The 22,612-nt window shown below is 40.7% G+C and overlaps 1 protein-coding gene across 2 annotated transcripts in view; it reads right to left on the minus strand.

Moving 5' to 3' along the window:
• Nucleotides 1-20,593, minus strand: part of rtkna (rhotekin a) — a 150,160-nt gene extending 129,567 nt beyond the window's left edge. For both annotated transcript variants that reach the window (XM_060907185.1, XM_060907188.1), the window contains exon 1: nucleotides 20,256-20,593. In XM_060907185.1, coding sequence (XP_060763168.1) covers nucleotides 20,256-20,366 — 111 coding nt within the window. In that variant the 5' untranslated portion in view covers nucleotides 20,367-20,593. The remainder of the gene's footprint in view (nucleotides 1-20,255) is intronic.
• Between the last annotated feature and the right edge of the window lie 2,019 nt (nucleotides 20,594-22,612).

Here is a 22,612-nt window from a genome sequence, read left to right on the forward strand (position 1 = left end):
GAACCCCCAACCTTCTGGTCAGTAACCCAGAGTCTTAACCATTGAGCCACCACTGCCACATTCAAAAATATTGATGTATTTCAGTAGTGACTCTGCAATCATGAAGTCAGCACACGTATGAGTTTGGACAACGTCCAGCGATGTAGAGCATCGGTGCATGGCAGCAGTGGACATTTCCTCCGTCGAAGATGACTTTCTTAGTGTGTTAACAACAGCATGCTTTTGTCAGACCACAAGTTTGGTTGAATGACGCACTAGACAGAGAGAGATGGCAACTGAAGAGAATGAAGGGATTGTGTTCAATCGGAACAAAAGAGAACCTTTTAGTTTCATCATCATAAACATTCTACCAGTGATGCTTCTAACTGGTCATATTTATCAGCTTCCATATTTAAACCAGCAGGTCTAATTTCCTTATTCTACCTGCTAATTTTTTTTAAACATCCAAGTCCAAACAAACTGTGCTTTCTTAAAGCAAGTCCAAATCATCATCACTTCATTAAACAGCCAGGACCCACAACAGCAACAAACCAACAACAATCCAACACTGAAGTAGACCATAAAAGCAATTATATTTGATCAGGGCACAAGATTAAGCATGCCCTTGTATAGGAGGAATACACAGCACATGAATCACTTCCTGTTTCAGGCAATGGCATGCAAGCGATGACTGTTTCTCAACACTCTTAAATAATTCTTGACCCACCAAGATTAAACATGACGAATCATGAAAGATTAGTTGAATAAAAGCAAAGAACCCTGTTCACTGGAGCTTATTAGCTTTTGCGATTAGTTCTGGTGAGGTGCACAATGTGAGGCAGATGGGCCAGAACTGGAATCTGAGCTTGTGCAAGTGAACACAAATTTAACAAAACTGGAGAGCTGATGATTGAAGCTGCAGATGTTTTTCTTATCTTGTAAAAAAGAGGATGTTTACATCCTCTGTATTGTCAGAAATAGGGGTAGGGGAGAGCGGGGTAAGATGAGCCACTTTTTACATTTTTCATCATAACTACATGTTAAAGCCATTTTTGCTTCCAGTCTACACACCATACCAAATTTCAAAGTGTACTGTTACTATCTGAGCAAAAAATAATTGATAAGCTCTTATGGTTAGAGTGATATTACCTCTTGGAAAAAAAAATGTCAAGTGGCTCAACTTACCCCATGCACGGGGTAAGATGAGCCACTGTGTGGGGTAAATTGAGCCAACACAAAACATGTTAGGTTAACAAAGTAAACAACTTTTATTATTAGAAATGCAATCAATGAATCAAGTCAAGTCAATCAAGTGGGGGATAGGGCCGTTGCATAGAGAAGGGGAGATGAAGAGAGAGGTGATAGAACGAGATGGGATAGGGAGGGATAGATAGATGGACAGAGAGAGAGAGATATGCATAGATAGATAGAAAGAGGGATGGTTAGAGAGGGAATGAGAGATATACTATATTATAGAAATTACTAAAACAGTAGAGCAGTGCCAAAAAATCTTATTTCTTTCAGTAGGTTAAAACATTGCTAAAACATGCAGCAATCATTCCATCAATCATTCAATCATTTCATCATTATTCAATGTTCCAAGCATTCAAATTGCAAGGGAACACCATTTGCCTCTCCCTCCGTGCTGTCCCACCAACAGTAAAGGGGCGGGGCAATTTTTTCACAATATCCTGTCTTGACAGGACAGCCTCATCTTTCTCTTTGAAGACAAAGGTTGGCTTTCTTGCAGAGCCATGGCATGACCGGCTTCTTTTGAGAAATCTTGCCTCTATTTCGAAGACATCCAATTTGATTATCTGGCCAATGAAGTAATGCACTTTCACCAACTTGGTCTCTACCTCTCCATTCTTTATCTTTTCAATGAACCTAGTCAGAGTCATCCTGTCCAAATGCATATCCCTCGCCACAGCCCGAATAGGCCTGCCTTTCCTGACTTCCTCTGCGGCTCTCTCCAAAACTGCACGGGATTGTGCGGCTCTGTCTGTTTTTCTTTTGTATGAGTGTGGCATCATGCACACCTGTAATAACAGAGGGTATTATTTTATTTATTAAAAACCTTTTAAACACATTATTTATATTAACATGTTATTTATTTGTTTATTTGTTGTTGTTGTTGTTGTCGTCATATATGACCAGTAAATGTGAAAACTTAAGTGTCATCCATATTGGGTAAGCTCAGCCACCAATGGGGTAAGTTGAGCCAGTGGCTCAACTTGCCCCATATCTAATGGCTCATCTTACCCCGTGGCCACCATTTTGTAGAAAAATGCTAATAAAGGGGATTAGGCTAATCAAAATTATTTTTTATTAGCATTCATATCATAGCTTAGAAAGCCACTAACTTAACCCTAATGTGTCTAAATATTATTCTACTTTTGTCTTCTCTAAATCATCTTCACTGTGGACAAACATGGAATTGACTTAGAAAGCACAAAAACACATTTTTATAAATATCTCCCTCACCTAGTTTGACATGTGGTGCTCCTCTCCACAAGTGTAAGTAAATGGTCCCGCCCCCCTTTGAATGTGGTCACATGGTCACATTTGTTTACTGTTTCTTAGAAACAGGGGGTGGCTCATCTTACCCCCTGGCTCATCTTACCCCGCTCTCCCCTACAGTAGGAGTCCGCCAAGGTACAATCTACTGTACACTAACGTACCCCGTAGGGCTCATTATTCGACTTCAAGGTAACCATGTGTACCTCTTTAGGGCCAAAAAGGTACATATATGTTCCCAATAAGTACAGTATATAAAAAGGTATAGATAAGTACCTTAGAGGATACTGCCCCAGTGACAAGCCATTGTACCCCTAAAGGTACAATCATGTACTTTGTGTTCCGAGAGTGTCCCCCCAAAGTGTTATTTTCCTCATAATAAAGTCTTTTAATAAAGTCTTTTCATATGAGCAAGATTAAGGACTTAAGGAGGTCACATAAATCTAGCAGCTGAAGCCTTTGAGCATGGAGCAAATATGATGCAACTCAGAGCTTGTTTGAAACCAGGGTAGGACACTGAACAATACATTTCTGAGGATGTGTTTTTTAATGGTTGCACCATAACATATCCAGAGCTGAGCTAGTCACCATATTTGCATTAGTTTGATGTGACACTTTGAACAGGTACAGTATGATAACGTGTAGTCTTTGTTACAGAAGAGGGGAAGTGGGAAGTTGTGGCATCTGAGCAGATTTAGTACATTACATTAATGGCATTTAGCAGGCGCTCTTATCCAGAGTGACGTACAACATACCCAGAGCAGCCTGGGGGTTAGGTGCCTTGCTCAAGGGCACTTCAGCCATTCCTGCTGGTCCAGGGGATCGAACTGGCAACCTTTTGGTCCCAAAGCTGCTTCTCTAACCATTAGGCCATGGCTTCCCCAGAAGGAATAGTAGATCAAGCCCCTGTATTTGTGCTGTCTATTTGTGACTGAAGGAAGCATAAAATCAGTCCAGTCAGTTCAAAAGAAGAATGTGCTTCCTCTCCTAAAAAAATACCCACTCAAAGCTGGCGGTTTACATTTGGGTTTTGGCATGAAAACACAGAGACTGGCTTCTCTGATGACTTTCCCATGGAAAACAACAGCAGACTGTCACAGTGAAATCTCAAGAACCAGCTGCAATTATCTCCACTTGGCAATATCCAATGCATCAGCTGTGCCGGGTTCAGATAAGATAAGATCAGGCTTTACATCCTGATGGCCTTGTGTTTGAGGGAAATGCAAGGTCAAGTCAAATAGCATTTGTGCCGCCATGAATAGCTAACTAATGCCGGATTCATTTCCAGTGTTGCAGCAGTACACATAACAGACACGCAATCCTTCATCATACAGTAGAAGAGTTTGGGTTTTAAACAGAAGTTGAACTGTCAACTTCTACCCATCTCTTCTTGAAGAAATTCTGACCAATCCGATGCCTGTTTATTTTTGCCTACTTGCATTACCGTATATTCCAATGAACATACTGGGCTCCATTTCCTAAAATGTAAACACATCAGTTGCTTTAAACCACAGTGACTAATCAATATGAATGAACGAATGAACGCTGTAAACATATTACGCAGCACCACGTCAACACCCTGCTAATGAACGTGTCCTTTTTATCTGTCCCAGTTGCTTGTGCAATGTTTTCATTCCAATGCAGACTTCACGTACAATCCAGCTTTCCAGATGAGGGTTAAAGGTGTAGATTCTGTGCCTTTTTCGGTTGTTTAATGGCTTTTTCTTTTAGCGTAGCACCACATCAAACATTTTATCCAATAACCAAAGCTCATGCCTTTAAGATTAGTGTTAGGTGGCCATCATCAACTTACTATACAGGAAAAAAAAAATCAGCTGTATCATGGGCTATAGAGATCTTGCAGTCACGTGACCGGAAAGTACACAGCCGCCATCTTGTCGGTAAAAAACACCACTGAATATTGCTGCACTCGTGTACAGAATGGATCAATTTCAACCGACGGACTACACGGCTCATTTTTCTAATGAACAGATAACTAGATATATGTCTAAAATAAACGATCTACAGATTAGTGACCCTTATGGCTTACCGGACGGAGTTTTCACGACCGGATTTTGAACTGCCAGTGGAATACCCAGACGTGTATAATTACCTCATTAACTTTCCTTCGCTGTTCAGTGGTGAAGCACTGCGTGCTTATAAATCTCTGGACAGTTATCTTTACAGAAATTCAGGATTTGTCAGCGACTCAGATGTGGCATCTTGTAAACAAGAATCCTCATTGGACGGGTAAGTCACTTAAGTATTGAGTATAGCACTGACCAGCCGATTATAGAATAGAATAAGGTAATTCCAGCTGTAATTCCAAATCGTCCGTCTTGTTTACCATGGATCTGGCGTTGGAGAGGTAGAGGCTTAGCAGTGGAGGTTTGAGTGGCTGTTTTCTGAGCTTAGTCAACAGGCCGGCTCTGCAGCCTCGCTTTTGCTTCCGCTCCCGGCGCCGCCTCCTTCGCTTTGCTTCCGATAACAATCCACGGAGACCCCGCTGGTCTCGCTATCTCGTCCGGAATGTTGTGCATGCGATGGAAATCGCTACAAACCGTCATTTTCTGCTGGAAACCAATGTCCAGTAAGTCCATACGGTTATAGTGGATATTGAAGTCCGGTACAGACGAACAACACGCAAAAATACACACAAAAAACATAAAAAACGTGCACAGGTAGGGAGAGCTTGTAGCCGCAGCCATTGTAGTAGAATTGTATATAGTAGGGTTTTCCAGAAGAAAAGGTAGAAGTAAAAGCAGAAGTAGAACCAGAAGTAGAAGTAGAAGGCGGAAATATGGCGTTTGACCGACAAGATGGCGTCTGTCACAATCTGGATTGGCTGTGACGTCACATGCAAGTGCTCCATACTGGTAGAAATATGAAAAATGTACATTTAATAAAAGCATACAGGAATCTTTACTGGCAAAATGAATGCAATTTAACTCTAATTTTCAACTCTAATTTTTACTAAGCTTTTTTACTGTTCTACCGTGTGGTCAGGTACCAACAATTCAAATATTCATAAGTTACAGTTCGTCCAGAATTTTGCTGCCAGAATTCTTTCTGGGCGGCGTAAATATAATCACATAACACCTACTCTTAAAGTGCATATTCTGGACCAATTTCGTGTTTTATTTTTTATATGAAAGAACGTCCCTTTACACACTCATCCAGAAGGGTAATTTTGCACAAGGCCATCTGTCTACAGCAGAAAAAAATAAAATAAAACGCGTCTGGAAAAATCCCAAGGGAGTCTGGAACCAGGTTCGTGACGTCACCTGCGGAAGCGCCAGCAGGCTGCGCGAGCTTTGCACGGTTTCAGTGCACAGCCTGTGTAGACCAAGCGCTCCCATTTCTCTCTCATTGTCCGGTCTTTTGGGAAACGATGAGTACTAATCCCATCAAGATTGGTGTTGCTACACCCTCCTACGATACATCTGTTAACCATTTTAATAATTACGCGATAACGTTGAAGAAATTTGCAGAAAACCACCAGGTCGTTTTCTCATAAACAAACCAGCGCTGACGTAGGATTCAGAAGGAGGCGTCCCGCACGCGACGTCACGAAAATCCATGTTTGCCGGGAAATCCAAATGCCAAGTTTTTTCAGAGGCGGACCAATTCACCTCAAATGGCTTGATTTCAACTGAATTTTTCTGGTATTGCGCAAGGTAAAAAACATTGGAGAGAATGCAGAATGTTACAGATATTTAACCAAAGTTTCATATAAAATAGGAGGATTACATTGATCTTGCTCCTGAATTTACCTGTGATATGCACTTTAAGGAACTGAAGCTTTTGCCCGTGTCGGATTTATTAACCATAAGAGGCGCCGTGTTTATGAATAAATGCATGAATAATCCATCCAATCATTATCTGTAAGTGTTTATCCTGTGCAGGGTTGCAGGCAAGCTGGAGCCTATCCCAGCTGACTACGGGCGGAAGGCGGGGTACACCCTGGACAAGTCGCCAGATCATCGCAGGGCTGACACAGACACCCATTCACACTCACATTCACACCTACAGTCAATTTAGAGTCACCAGTTAACCTAACCTGCATGTCTTTGGACTGTGGGGGAAACCAGAGCACCCGGAGGAAACCCACGCGGACACGGGGCGAACATGCAAACTCCACACAGAAAGGCCCCTGTCAGCCACTGGGCTCGAACCCAGAACCTTCTTGCTGTGAGGCGACAGCGCTAACCACTACACCACCTTCCCCTAATTATCTTACTAGATAATACTAGGAATAGTAACAAAGTGTCGTACTGCCAAAGCCCAGAACTCTTTTTCTTTCTAGAGAGGTCTTCGTCTGGAACTCACTCCCAGAGACAATTTCCAAGTCTCGATCCGTATCCATTTTTAAACCTAACTTAAAAGTTGCATTACTTTGAGACATGGCTGTACACCTAGTTCTGATGAGTTTGATGATAACATTTGTAAAGAGTACTTTTATTAGGTTTTGATAATCACTCCTTTCTATACATTTCCATTGAATATTTTTAGATTACTTGTATTTTAATAAGCATTTGTAAATCAGGTATGAAGACACCATTTTGGGAACCTAATAAAGATTTAGAAGCTGTATTGTACTTTATTTGGTATGCACTTCCCAAAACTGAAAGGGTTTTTACAATGAAGATATTTACCGTGCAGAAATTCCTTCTTGACTCTTTCATGAAGCATTTATGTTTGCTATACAATTGCAGGATGCCGTTCTTAGTACCTGCTTTCCAAGATTTGTCTTGGAGCTTTTGCCGACACGTTAACACCCTTTCTCGGTTCGGAAACAAAATCCAATACACCCCTTTGCTAACCAGCTGCTCCACGGCAGAGCAATGACCTGCATACTAAAGACAGCTCTAAAAAGAGCAGGGCTCCTGTGGCCTCAGTGGGTAGACGATTAGCCTCCAGTGTGGTTTTCACATGCAGGGACATTCTGCCAGGGACTCGTGGTTCCTTTTGTTGAAATCCCCAAGTATGCACTCCGATCCTAAAACATGCTCTCCTGTTCGGGCCCCGGTGTTGAGCGATTCCTCGTTGTTGTGCGGTGTAGTGCAGTGCCTTAAGGTTGTTCTGAGAGGCCAAAATGGACATTTTTACATTCTTCACTATCAGAAAGCTCATTCAGGGATTGTGTTACCTGGACCTTCCCCATAGATATGGTCATTTCAGAAAGAATGGAAATAGGAGTTATCATTTGAGAAAAAGCGATCAGCTTATGAAGTGATAATATTTGAGACAGTGCATGGTTGAGGATTAGCCCTCGGTTCGTACCAGTCAGTATTAAAGCAGTATACAAGAAAATAGCTGCTCATGAGAACTTGAGCGATTTTATGTCCCTCCTTAAACATTTCCACATGGTTTAATCCTGACGTGAAAAAAACCACAGAAGACACACCTCTGCAACAGACCGGCACAAAATATCCAAGAAGAAGCTGAAGGAAATGTGGGAAAGTGCTTAAAGGAAATTCACTGCAGAACCCATCAATGGAGAGAACGCCTCAGTAAACAGCCCGTAGCGACCGTATCTCCGCTTGCAAACAATACAAATCTGCAGACTTACATAAAGGCTTTCAGGGAAATGTGTGTGTGTGTGTATTATTTTTATATATAAAGTGTGTGTGTGTGTCTCTACCCACGTATAATGTTTCAAAAGACAATTTACTGGCAGACATTAATAGTGGACTGATCAAATACACAATGCTCATTTTATATCCATCTCCAGTACGTGTCCATGTTGGGTGGCTTATTTTAAAAAAACAAATAAATTTTAAAAAAATTAAAAAAAGGGAGCAAGAGGTGTGGGAGTGTGTGGTCAGATGGGTGTGTCTGGTGCTCGTTCGCCTCCGTCACATCCAACCACTTCCTTCAGACTGACCCAGAAAAGTCCTTTAGCACGCAGCCAGCATAGTTTGGTGGACCGCTTACTCAAGCGAAAATAAACCCCCTAACATTTGGAAAATAAAAATAGCTTAACTTGGTATGTCCTTTCTTACTATCTGCAGCTCGGCATCACAACACAGGCTTGCAAATGTGTTCAACCTGAAGGATTTGGCTTTTAAATCAGTTACAGCAATGAAATATGCATACTGTTAGGAACATCTTGACACAAATAAGTAAACAGGAAACAAATAAGTAACTAGAAAAGAATACAGCATACTGATTTGACAGAAATCGGCAGACATACGACGGCAAATTACATTTACACAGAAATTGTGCATCAGGCAAAAACAGGACGACATTTCTCTTTCAAAACTACAGCAGTTGGTCTCCTCAGTTCCCACACGTTTACAGAGTGTTGTTAAAAATAGAGGTGATTTAACACTGTGGTAAATACGCCCCGTCCCAACTTTTTTGAAGCAGGTTGCTGATATCAAATTCAAAACGAGCATCATCTCATCATCTGTAGCCGCTTTATCCTGTTCTACAGGGTCGCAGGCAAGCTGGAGCCTATCCCAGCTGACTACGGGCGAAAGGCGGGGTACACCCTGGACAAGTCGCCAGGTCATCACAGGGCTGACACATAGACACAGACAACCATTCACACTCACATTCACACCTACGGTCAATTTAGAGTCACCAGTTAACCTAACCTGCATGTCTTTGGACTGTGGGGGAAACCGGAGCACCCGGAGGAAACCCACGCGGACACGGGGAGAACATGCAAACTCCGCACAGAAAGGCCCTCGTCGGCCACGGGGCTCGAACCTGGACCTTCTTGCTGTGAGGCGACAGTGCTAACCGCTACACCACTGTGCCGCCCTCAAAATGAGCATATATTTTTAAAAACAATAAAAAGTTCTCAGTTTCAACATTTGATATGTTGTCTTTGTACTATTTTCCATGGTTTCCATGACTTGCAAATCTTCACATTCTGTTTTTATTTACCAGTTTACACAGCTTCCCAAATTTTTTGGAATCGGGGCTGTACATATAGCTGACTGTTGATGGCTGTACATGTAGTTAATTTGATTGGCTGTTTTATTTACTCATCAGTTTTACTTCATGATAAGGTCACTTGTCGAACGTGTTGCAAGCCAGACATGTAACTATAGTGCAAAAAGTCCTTCTCACGCCTTACAGTACCTGGTATTCCTAGGCAGTCTCCCACTCAAGTACTAACCAGGCCCAACCTATATGTGGCGCATCAGGCGGCGCCAATCTCCGTTTCCATAGCCCTCGGCCTCTCGCCTATTACATAGCTAGGGTTACAGTGCGGGGCTAGTCCTCTGGTAACCACGAGAGTTTAACTCCCCATGCACATCTGTATTGCAGCATGCCTTGCCAGATGGCGGTAGGTACCATTTTTATGATGGTCTTTGGTATGACCCGACCGTGAATAGAACTCACGATCTCCCGATCGAGATGCGGACATGCTACCACTAGGCCACTAGTCGGTAACTATAGTGCACTTTATCAATAAATGTAGCCTTGAACCAACTCCTTTGATAGAAAGAGGCAGTTTGACTGACATGGCAGACCAAGCACAAACCTTCCCATGCAGTTCATTAGCAAACAAGCGAGATTATTTTGGTTACTCACTAGGGTGCATCAGTTGCCCCCTAAAAATGAAAAGTTCCTCCGATCATGATGCATTTTTGTTTTTATGTTCCTTTTGGTAAGAAAACACACTGGGTGAAATATTTTGACAAAATTCAAAAGTTTAATGGTGGCACCAGGAGCTCAAAGTTATGGAAAAAGCTGCTATTTTATGACAAAATTTCGATCACTTTTCATGAAACATTATGGCACCTTATAGAGTATACCAAATATCTTCAATACACATTTTTAGTACACATTCTAAATATATTATCAAGCACAGTTTGAGTTTTAGCTGTTCATTGAATCATTGTTCAACTACTTTTAAACAATACAAATGTATTATGAATCACATTAATGCTTCTCAATCCCTTGCAAAGGTTCTTAACATGATCTCTGGGTCACAAGAAATCAATAAATGGAGTCCAACATTGTGATTCAAACCTTACACGAAAACATAAAGTAAGTGTTTTTTGGCAAAAAATGAACCTCATGGTGCCACCATTAGACTTTTGAATATGGTCAAAAAATTTTACAGGATGTCTTTATTGGTGAAAAGGAACACCCAAACAAAAATGCATCAGATTTTATGAGAAAGTGAGGGCAACTGATGCACCCTATTACTCACCATTAAGTGCTTCAAACAAAACTCGATTACATTTTAAAGACAAGATTCTGATAATCTTTTTTTTTTTTTTTGCCCCGTTGTGATGTTTGAAACAAGACCTTCTTCTTTTGGCTGCTCCCATTCATTCAGGGTTGCCACAGCGGATCTGTTCCGCATATTTGATTTGGCATAGGTTTTACACCAGATGCCCTTCCTGATGCAATCCTCCCCAGTTCATCCAGGCTTGGGACCAGCACTAAGTATACACTGGTCTTGTACAACCCCAGTGGCTGGGTAGTTAACCTAACCTGCATGTCTTTGGACTGTAGGGGAAACCGGAGCACCCGGAGGAAACCCACACAGACACGGGAGAACTCTACACAGAAAGGCCCACGTTGACTGTGGGGTTCAAACCGGGTACCTTCTTGCTGTGAGGTGGCAGTGCTAACCACCACACCCCCGTGTCGCCAATCAAAAACAAGACCCTTGCGCCCAAATGTGTGGCGCCAAGCCACTCCATACCCTGTGGGTGGATTGCCTGAGGCTGAAACTACTAGTGAATCACGTTTAGTGGGCGGGATGAAGATTCCTACTGATTTATGAATAAGCTGAAGTCATGATCATTCTTAGCAAATGCCATCTTACACATAGTCTCAGGACTAAAGTTATTCAGTCATGAAGGAAAAATAGAGCACATCTATGAAAAAAGTGTCCAATCTTCTAGGTAGTTAGGCTAAAAGAACACTTCCTTAATGCCCTTCATGATGGTCACCATGTCAGATTAGGCAATAATCGTGTCAGAAATTGTCTTGGTCAGGAGAATGGCGTAGGAATCGTCAAACTAAGCAAGAAAATACAAAGACGTTTTCTTGGGTGTCATGGAGCATCCCAGACATCGCTGATTATGGTCACGCTACAAAACCTGCTCCTCATTCCTGAAGTTCATATTGAAAATTTAATCAGGCATGGAAAGATCATGTCAAAATGGGGCTGAATTCGTGTAGTCTGATCCAGGCTTGTAGTACTCGGGTCCGACTCGTGCCCTAATTTTAAGGACTCGTGACTCGACTTGGACTCGTGCATTAACTGCATTTGGACTCGTAAATTGGAATCGAGGACTCGGATTTTTTCTTTATTTTTTGGAACATGCCATAATAATTTAGCATAAGATATTTATATCTACATTAATTTTTGTACTAATTTTGTGTAAGAGAATCACACCTGCACAGCTTGGTACATGCATCAGATAGACTCTCAGGCACGTGCCGGACAGCGTACATGCCGTAAATGACTCGCACCTGCACAGGATTAAGGCGCAATCAGCATGCCTATATAAGAACTGTGAAAACACACTTACTTTGCGAAGTATTGAGTTGCATTGCTGACACATTACCGAACCTTATTTCCTTGTTTGGGTTCCTGATCCCTGTTTCTCGTCTTTGATTCTGCCGAGTCTACGATAGCCTGTTTGTGCCTCGCTCGATCTATTGCCGGTTTCACTGTTTTACGATTTTGCCTACTGTTCTGGATTGTTTAGTCTTCGCTTCTATTAATAAACACACCTTCTGCACTTACATCCGTCTCCCAACCATCTCTGACAGAATACTTCGCACTCCCTGACAAAGAGAAGCACATTCACCTGTTCATACGTCATGTTCAGGAACAAACTAATGTTAATGGTGCTAAAACAGCCACCGTCAAATGGTGCTGTTGGAGTCTTGTTCTCGGACTCGACATTTTTTTTTTAATGACTTGAACACTGGGGACTCGAGACTGGACTCGGGCTTGAGGTTTAGTGACTCGACTATAACACTGGTCTGCTCCTAGCAGTAAACAAATACTGATATTGTCTCCTTTTTGGTCTGAACACAAAGGTGAAATATTCTACATTAGTTGAACCATAAGTTTCATCTCATGGTAAGACCTGAGACATTATCTGAGTCTCGTGGACATGCAGGTAGACTGCTGCATGTGTGTATCATCAAGTCCAAAACCCGAGAACAACTCCTTAATCACACCTTCAGTCTCTCGGATGTAGGAACACAGGTGTGCTGACATTACAACAGACGCTAACCCTAGACGTCATGCTGAAATACTAGATACATACTGATTTTTTTTTTTTTAAATACGTATAAAGCAGCAGACTATGAACATTTCCACCATGTCTGGAGACTTCAAGTGAGTCACTTATACCTTTGTTATTTCTTTAGATTTATATTTGCCTTCATGTCTATACTGTATATCCAGGTGTGTTTATGTTGGTAATCAGAAAAGATTAAACTAGAAGGCATTATAATAATCAACTATTTTATGCTTGCAGTTGTTCAAGACCATCCGATACGCTTCAGGCACATTTAAAGCTTACAGGAAGTCAACAGACACTTTCACCAAAACGAGATCATTGATGATTAGCCAGCAGGTCCATTATCTTCTTCCAGGCTGCAGGATCTTTTCCCCCTCAGCTCTTACTGAGCTTTCTCATGAGCAATCTGAGCCTGGGACACAAACCCAGGCATTGTAAAAGTTCGATTATATCTGAGCTCTGTTTTGCTAACACATGGTAAAAAGATCCTTTTCACAGGTCCAGAGAGCTTTATCCCATCTGAGATATCCAAAAGGGTATGGAAATATCTCACGACGTCATAAAACGTTATCTGGAAATGCCGACGGGGTATAACCTCTAGGCTATTAGATAACAGAGGGATATTGTTAGCAAGGTAAACGGTGTGAATAAACACACATGAATATTGAATTAGAACTTGAAAGAAAGGAGAGACCGTAAATGGGCACTCGGGTTTAGTGTCACAGCTGTGAGATAACAACTAAACCTATCAGAGTTTTGCAATCTGAGAAAGACTGAATGCTCCACTGTGTTTAATCTGCAAAACAAACCTCAAAATTATTATTTATGCCAGAAGAGGAGGATTTACTCAGTGTGTATTAGTTGTAGTTGGATTTAAAAACCTGCTGCGCAACAATCTGACAGCCATAACTTTATGCTAAACTGGTTTGAAACCCACAGCAATGGGTTCATGCTGGAAACAGAAACCAAGTACTGTCCAAGAAACTTTCCATCTTTCCCTAAAGCAGGCTGGTCAAAAATAATTAGAGGTTACACAAGGGTTGCTTTCAAGTGGAGTTAACCTGATTTTTTTTTTTTAAATGTATTTTTTTATGGAAGCAACACAAATAAAATAAAATTTGAAACGTATAAATGAAAATATTTGTTAAAAATTATATATATATATATATATATATATATATATATATATATATATATAGAGAGAGAGAGAGAGAGAGAGAGAGAGAGAGAGAGAGAGCGCGGTGGCCACAATTATCGACACCTTAACGACCCTTTGGCCGTGTAAATTGTGCATGAATAATTACTCAAATGAGTTGATTCCTGATTGCTTAGTGTATCAGATCACGCGACACCATTCCACAATTATCGACATCAAGATGTTTATGAGTGATTCCACGCTTACTGAAATGGGGACATGAACTTATTCACCTAAAACCATTTCTTTTTTTACCATCAGGTCACAAAACATGTAATCTTTAATGAATGATATGTTAAAAGATAACTTTAATTTTCTGAGATGTAATAAAAACATATTTATATGCCAAAGTCAAGCCTATGAGTTCCAAAATGATGTCGGTTACATTACTTCCGTTACGATTGTCCATCTCGCGTCTGTTACAAATTAATTACAATCTAGCTATATACCATGTTAATCTTATTGAAAGAATGTGTATGTTTATTCTACTACACATGTTTATTAATTATATTTGCTAAAACATCACCTTCCTATGTTTCAAAAAGTAATTCTACATTGTTAAAATTGAGAATCTATATGTCCACAACACTTCTGTTACGTTCTGACTTTGGCATATAAATATGTTTTTATTACATCTCAGAAAATTAAAGTTATCTTTTAACATATCATTCATTAAAGATTACATGTTTTGTGACCTGATGGTAAAAAAAAGAAATGGTTTTAGGTGAATTTTTAAAAATAAGTTCATGTCCCCATTTCAGTACCCATAAGCGTGGAATCACTCTTATAAAAAATAATCAGGATGTGGTATGAAGTTAACAAAACAGTTTTTATTTAAAAAGTTGTTTTACATAAACTTATATTTAGTACAAAATATCTTCTATTAAGGGGCGGCACGGTGGTGTAGTGGTTAGCGCTGTCGCCTCACAGCAAGAAGGTCCTGGGTTTGAGCCCCATGGCCGGCGAGGGCCTTTCTGTGTGGAGTTTGCATGTTCTCCCCGTGTCCGCGTGGGTTTCCTCCGGGTGCTCCGGTTTCCCCCACAGTCCAAAGACATGCAGGTTAGGTTAACTGGTGACTCTAAATTGAGCGTAGGTGTGAATGTGAGTGTGAATGGTTGTCTGTGTCTATGTGTCAGCCCTGTGATGACCTGGCGACTTGTCCAGGGTGTACCCCGCCTTTCACCTGTAGTCAGCTGGGATAGGCTCCAGCTTGCCTGTGACCCTGTAGAACAGGATAAAGCGGCTAGAGATAATGAGATGAGATGTCAGTGTTTACGTAAATGAGGAAGTAATTATAATGTTTGTAAACAAATGAATTGATAACGTGTTCGAAAACCTCTGTTCCACTTTCTACCCACTTCCTCAGTATTTTCGTGGATCACATTTTGTTAATCATTCATTGTTGTTTGTATTAATTTCTAGTTCTGTAGTTCACCAATAATTCAAACGTTGCTCTAATTTGTTGCAATTAGATTCAGATTGATGAAGCTTCAGTACTTTCAAACAAGTGATTTTTTAAATTGAGATTTTAAATTTACATCTAAAAAATATAAAAAAGTCGACTGATATTGTAATATGTGGTAGATATTTATAACAAACTGCAGAAACCATTTCTGAATGAATAGAAAAATCTGAACATTTCAAGCATGTAATTATTTTATATGCTAGGAATTTAATTCTGGTCTAATTCTATTTATTGGAATAGGATTCCAAATACTCTATAAGCATTCCATTCTGTCATGAATCAGAAATTATAAAAATCACAGCACTTTTTTTTTTAAGTACTTCATTTACTTCAACAATGTTACACAAAGCTCGATCCATAACAGTTATAAATGTCACTTAATTCCACAGGGTGTCGATAATAGTGATCACTTTCACCGGTGTCCACCATTATCGACACCCTGTGGAATAATGGGTAACCTCACGTGACTTCTCAAATGCGCGTTTAAATTCAAAATGATGACTCAAATGAAAGAGTAAGAAACAAAGTAGGTTTCGACAAGGAGATCATGGAATATCGGTGAATTTGATAAGTAAAAACATGTCCATGATCTTTCCACCATGCTTACCTGCGATGATAACATTCTGGTTTTCCTCAAATTGCTGATTGCGCTAAAAAAATTCCATCTCAGGTAATCATCAGACGACAAGGTCAAAGGGCGAGGGGGTCTTCTGGTTGATTAATTAACCAATAATAACTGTTAGTGAAACTCACCTTTGTAAGATTTTTTTTTATTGGTAAATCTGAAAAGGTGTTGATAATTATGGACTGTCGATAACTGTAGCCGCTGCTCTATAAAAGATATTTTGTACTAAAAGTCTATGTAAAACAAATTTTAAATGAAAACTGTTTTGTTAAGTTAATACCACATACCAATTTTTTAAAAATATATATAAATAATTATCTGGATGTAGATACTTGTGGAATGGTGTTGATAACCGTGGACAAAGGTGTCAATAATTGTGGAATGGCGTCACATGATCTGATACTAATCAGGAATCAACTCATTTCTTTTTCAGTGGAAGTTTGAGTAATTATTCATGCGCAATTTATGTATTGAAAGTCTTTTCTACTTTTGCAACGGCCAAAAGATCGTTAAGGTGTCGATAATTGTAGCCGCTGTTCTCTCTCTCTCTCTCTCTCTCTCTCTCACACACACACACACACACACACACACACACACACACACACAGTGATATGCAAAAGTTTGGGCACCCCTGGTCAAAATTGCTGTTACTGTGAACAGTTAAGCAAGTCGAAGATGAAATGATCTCCAAAAGGCATAAAGTTAAAGATGACTCATTCCCTTTATATTTTAAGCAAAAACAATGTTTTTTTATTTTCATCTTTTGCATTTTCAAAATTACAAAAAAAGGAAAAGGGCCCAAAGCAAAAGTTTGGGCACCCTGCATGGTTAGTACCTAGTAACACCCCTTTGGCAAGTATCACAGCTTGTAAACACTTTTTGTAGCCAACTAATAATCTTTCAGTTCTTACCTGGGGGATTTTCACACATTCGTCCTTGCAAAAGGCTTCCAGTTCTACAAGTTTCCTGGGCTGTCTTGCATGCACTGCTCTTTTGAGATCTATCCACAGATTTTCAATGATGTTTAGGTCAGGGGACTGTGAGGGCCAGGGCAAAACCTTCAGCTTGTGTCTCTTGAGGTATTCCATTGTAGATTTTGAGGTGTGTTTTGGATCATCGTCTTATTGTAGGACCCATCCTCTTTTTAACTTCAACTTTTTTACAGATGGTGTGATGTTTGCTTCCAGAGCTTGCTGGTATTTATTGGAATTCATGCTTCCCTCGACCAATGAAATGTGCCCTGTGCCACTGGCTGCAACACAACCCCAAAGCATGATCGATCCACACCCATGCTTCAGAGTTGGAGAGGTGTTCTTTTCCTGGAATTTGGCACCCTTTTTTCTCTCCAAACATACCTTTGCACATTGTGGCCAAAAAGTTCTATTTTGATTTCATCAGTCCACAGGACTTGTTTCCAAAATGCATCAGGCTTATTTAGATGTTCATTTGCAAACTTCAGACGCTGAATTTTGTGGTTCGGACGCAGGAAAGGTTTTCTTCTGATGACTCTCCCATGAAGGTCATATTTGTTCAGGTGTCTCTGCATAGTAGAACAGTGCACCACCACTCCAGGGTCTGCTAAATCTTTCTGAAGATCTTTTGCAGTCAAACAGGGGTTTTTATTTGCCTTTCCAGCAATCCAACAAGCAGTTCTTTCAGAAAGATTTCTTCATCTTCCAGACCTCACCTTGATCTCCACTGTTTCTGTTAACTGCCATTTCTTAATAACATTACAATCTGAAACCGCTACCTGAAAACACTTTGCTACGTTCTTGTAGCCTTCTCCTGCTTTGTGAGCATCAATTATTTTATTATTCAGAATGCGAGGGAGTTGCTTAGAAAAGCCCATGGCTGTTGATTTTAGGGACAAGTTTGAGGAGTCAGAGAATTTATACAGCTTTGAAATCTGTATCATCTGACCTTTCCTAACGAAGAATTTGAACAAGCCACAGCTCAATAAGCTAATTAAGGTCTGGAACCTTGCTAAAAGTTACCTGAGGACTCAAATGTATTGGGGTGCCCAAACTTTTGCATGGTGTTCCTTTTCTTTTTTCACTCTCCAATTGTACAAAACAAAAATAAGACACAAATCTTGCAGAAAACGCTGAAATGTCTCGTCTTTACCTTTAGGCCTTTTGGTGATCAGTTCATCTTCTGCTCACTTAACTATTCACAGTAACAGACATTTTCAGGAAGGGTGCCCAAACTTTTGCATGCCACTGTACATAAGTGTCTATGTATGTATGTATACTACCGTTCAAAAGTTTGGGGTCACCCAGACAATTTTGTGTTTTCCATGAAAAGTCACACTTTTATTTCCCACCATAAGTTGTAAAATGAATAGAAAATATAGTCAAGACATTTTTCTGGCCATTTTGAGCATTTAATCGACCCCACAAATGTGATGCTCCAGAAACTCGATCTGCTCAAAGGAAGGTCAGTTTTATAGCTTCTCTAAAGAGCTCAACTGTTTTCAGCTGTGCTAACATGATTGTACAAGGGTTTTCTAATCATCCATTAGCCTTCTGAGGCAATGAGCAAACACATTGTACCATTAGAACACTGGAGTGATAGTTGCTGGAAATGGGCCTCTATACACCTATGGAGATATTGCACCAAAAACCAGACATTTGCAGCTAGAATAGTCATTTACCACATTATTAATGTATAGAGTGGATTTCTGATTAGTTTAAAGTACAGTAATCTTCATTGAAAAGAACAGTGCTTTTCTTTCAAAAACAAGGACATTTCAAAGTGACCCCAAACTTTTGAACGTGTGTGTGTGTGTATAATATATATATATATATATATATATATATATATATATATATATATATATATACTGGGTGCGATTTGCTGGGGGGGATGGTGGGGATCATCCCCCCCTCTGGTTTTTATCTCTGCTGAAAAAAAATCCTCGGGGACAACCCCATCAATAAAACAAACAAACCAAAAAAAAAGTTGACATGACAGGCACACAGTTTTCTATGGTCTACATTGCACTCACTTTCAAAATGACCTGAAGTGGCAGCTTTGATGTTCACGAACGTCCCCAGCAAATAGATACATTGTAGATAATAACAATATCTTTGCGTTCTCATAGAACGCAAAGATATTGTTATTATCTACAATGTATCAATGTATCTGCAGGGATGCAAACAGCGCGCCTTTTGGCGGATGCCGCCTTTTTCACGGCCGATTTTTTTTTTTTTGGGGGGGGGGGGGGGGGGGGGGGGGTTGGAGTGTCTGATTATAATTTCAAAGTAAATTCTGTATTAAAATTACTAAATAAGCAAATCCGTTACAGTCCATGAAACAGGAAGTATAAGGATGAGAAAAAAAAACAGTTTAAATCGGAAAGCTGCACAATGTGAACTGCGCCATCAGAGCAAACTGTTCATTTAGTATTCATGTATTTCAGTGATTTTCGAGTCACTGTCCATTTAATCCGGAGGGAGAGAAACATCACAGCAACGCGACAAGCAATGCGAACTTTGTTGTGTGTTAGTGTTCGTGTATTTAGTCAGAGAGATAGGAAGATGAATTTACTATCTCTGGTTTAGTGTTCGTTTTCATTTAGTGTTATTCATTTGATATCATCGGATGTTATTGAGCTGTTAGCCTATTGTTACCTTAATTTTGTGACCTTTCATGATTTAAAAAAAAAAAAAACATCCCCCCTTCTGGTTTTTTGACAAATCGCAGAAATATACTGTATGCAAAATTGTTTAAATGGTATATTATGGGTTTGGAAAACTTATAACACTTGAATCATACTTCTCATCCTGGGGTACTGGATAGTAGGCCATGGCAAAAGTCACTGTTAAAGTAATACATACTCGAGTTTACACTGTTTAGTCCGCTAGTATGCACTTCCGCTGTAACCAAAGCAACCGCATTCAGCTTTCTAAAGTTAATCTGCTTTGTTTAATTACTTCCTTTATAATTTAGCTCGAATATTAGATTACATTATATTATATTATAGAATATAATAAAGTGAAACAAAACAACCAAGATCTTTGCTCCTGAGTTTGTATTAAAGCCTTTATTAAGCTGGTGCAGATGTAAACACACTTTCTGCTCCTGGACTCCAGCAGGTCAGAACAAGAGCAGCCATCACTCACAGCTGCTTTTCTGGAATATCACTGAATACTTTAACTGTCAGGCACTGATAGATGTGTGAGTGAGTGAGTGAGTGGAGACAGCAGTGCAGGGTTTGAGTGTGAGGAAACCGACCTGTGGTGTGTCCATGAAGACACTCTGCCTGAACTTCCCTCTGCGCAGCTCCATCTCCAGCGCAGAGCCGCGCGCGATGGTGGCTCTGGAGGACTGGTTTCGACAAAACATTGTCAATGTTTAAAAAAAATAAAAAAAATCCCGCAACGCCTGGTGAATAAGACGCTTTTTAGTACGTTTACATTTCAGAAGAAAAGTCGCAGTTTGCAGTCAGGACGGAATTCCTCTTCCTTTCCCAAATAGTGAATCTCAAAGCGCTGATGATAAGATAGCGGTGCTGACGGCTCGGGATGAGCCGCACGCGCGCGATGCGATGAGCTGAGCTGACAGTAGTGAAGTGAAATGAGCTCAGAGCTTCAGCCCGACATGCGCCCTACGAGCACCACACTCATTCATTGAAGCGCGACCCCTGGTGGACACCTTGTATTATAACACAGCTTGACTGAATGCCAGGTCATGTGGAGCTCCACTTTCTGACACCTACTTTTCTCTGGTAGGCTATTAAAGAGCTACAGTCAGACTCTATCCAGACGTGGACAAAGGACCCAACTTCTCTTCTCATCTCATCTCATCTCTAGCCGCTTTATCCTGTTAGCTGACCACGGGCGAAAGCCGGGGCACACCCTGGACAAGTCGCCAGGTCATCACAGGGCTGATACATAGACACATGCCCCTTTTCCACCAAAGTAGTTCCAGGGCTGGTTCAGGGCCAGTGCTTAGTTTGGAACCGAGTTTTCTGTTTCCACTGACAAAGAACTGGCTCTGGGGCCAGAAAAAACGGTTCCAGGCTAGCACCAACTCTCTGCTGGGCCAGAGGAAAGAACCGCTTACGTCAGCGGGGGGGGGGCGGAGTTGTTAAGACCGACAACAATAACAAGACCGCGAAAGATCACCATTTTTAAGCGACGAGAAGCAGCAGCTGTACAAACGCGAAGTCATCCATTATTATTATTATTATTGTTGAAGTTGCTGCTGCTGCTACTGCTTCTTCTGCTTCAATATTCGTGCCAAGGTTTATGCAAACGTAGCAACGTAACTGACGTACACAGCGACGTAATGACATGTCTTCTCTTAGCACCACGAGCGATGGAAAAGCAAGCTGGTTCTCAGCTGGCTCGCAAGTTGAACGAGTTGTGAACCAGCACCAGCCCTGAACCAGCCCCGGAACTGATTTGGTGGAAAAGGGGTATCAGATAACCATTCACACTCACATTCACACCTACGGTCAATTTAGAGTCACCAGTTAACCTAACCTGCATGTCTTTGGACTGTGGGGGAAACCGGAGCACCCGGAGGAAACCCACGCAGACACGGGGAGAACATGCAAACTCCACACAGAAAGGCCCTTGCCAGCCTCGAACCCAGAACCTTCTTGCTGCGAGGCAACCGTGCTAACCACTTACACCACTGTACTGCCCATAATTTCCAATATATACAGTACCAGCCAAAAGTTTGGACACACTTACCTATTCATCAACTGCTCAAAGTTAATATTATCTGTGAACAGTACATCTTACTAACAGCGAACAGAATATGAGGCTTAAGATGTTCAATACCTCCACACAGCTGCACCTAATCCTTCATATCAGTGACCCTGATTCAAATAAGCTTTCTCTTTTTTTCTTGATTGCTCAAACCCTTCCCTCAAACCTCAGTGAAATATAGATATATGCTTATAAGAGGAGGTTGGGGACTCTTTATTGCAGCAATATCCATACATCTACTTTCTGTTCTTTACATCAAAAGTGTCTCGTGGCCTGAGAAGCTATTTACAGGTTGGACAGGTCTATTATAGTCAAGGTTAAGAACCATTCATTAGACGTGAAAGCAGCAGGGATTACAGAGGAGGCCAGAGACTTCAAGCTTCAACACAGTCCTTGACTTGGCCACAAAACTGAAATGCTTCATTTAATTGAGCTGGTTGTCCATCAACCCAGTGTGTGGTAGCACTTTAACAGCACCTACTGTTAAAAAAAATCTTAATTTAAAAGGATTAGTGTTCAAACAATGAATGAAACAGCCATACTATGACACAGTTATTTACATAGTGAAAGAATTTAAACCAGCATTAAATCCTTAAACTAGACCTACCATGTTTAAATACCTTGGAGTTAGTCCCAAAGATTCATCGATGGACTCTAAATTACAGTCTAAAGGTGGCTTGGTGCCTATTCGAGTGCATCAGCCAGGTTTAATTTTACTTTTGGTGTGTCTTACATTTTCACTCAGGGATTAAAGAATATATTACATTTAACAATCAATCATTCATATACTGAATCTTTACTGATCACACACTAGAATCTCAACTAGCGATGATCCATCAGACACTGACGAGTGTGAGATCTGCCTTTGTTGTC

Source organism: Neoarius graeffei, chromosome 24, assembly GCF_027579695.1.
Source record: "Neoarius graeffei isolate fNeoGra1 chromosome 24, fNeoGra1.pri, whole genome shotgun sequence".
NCBI lineage: Eukaryota > Metazoa > Chordata > Actinopteri > Siluriformes > Ariidae > Neoarius > Neoarius graeffei.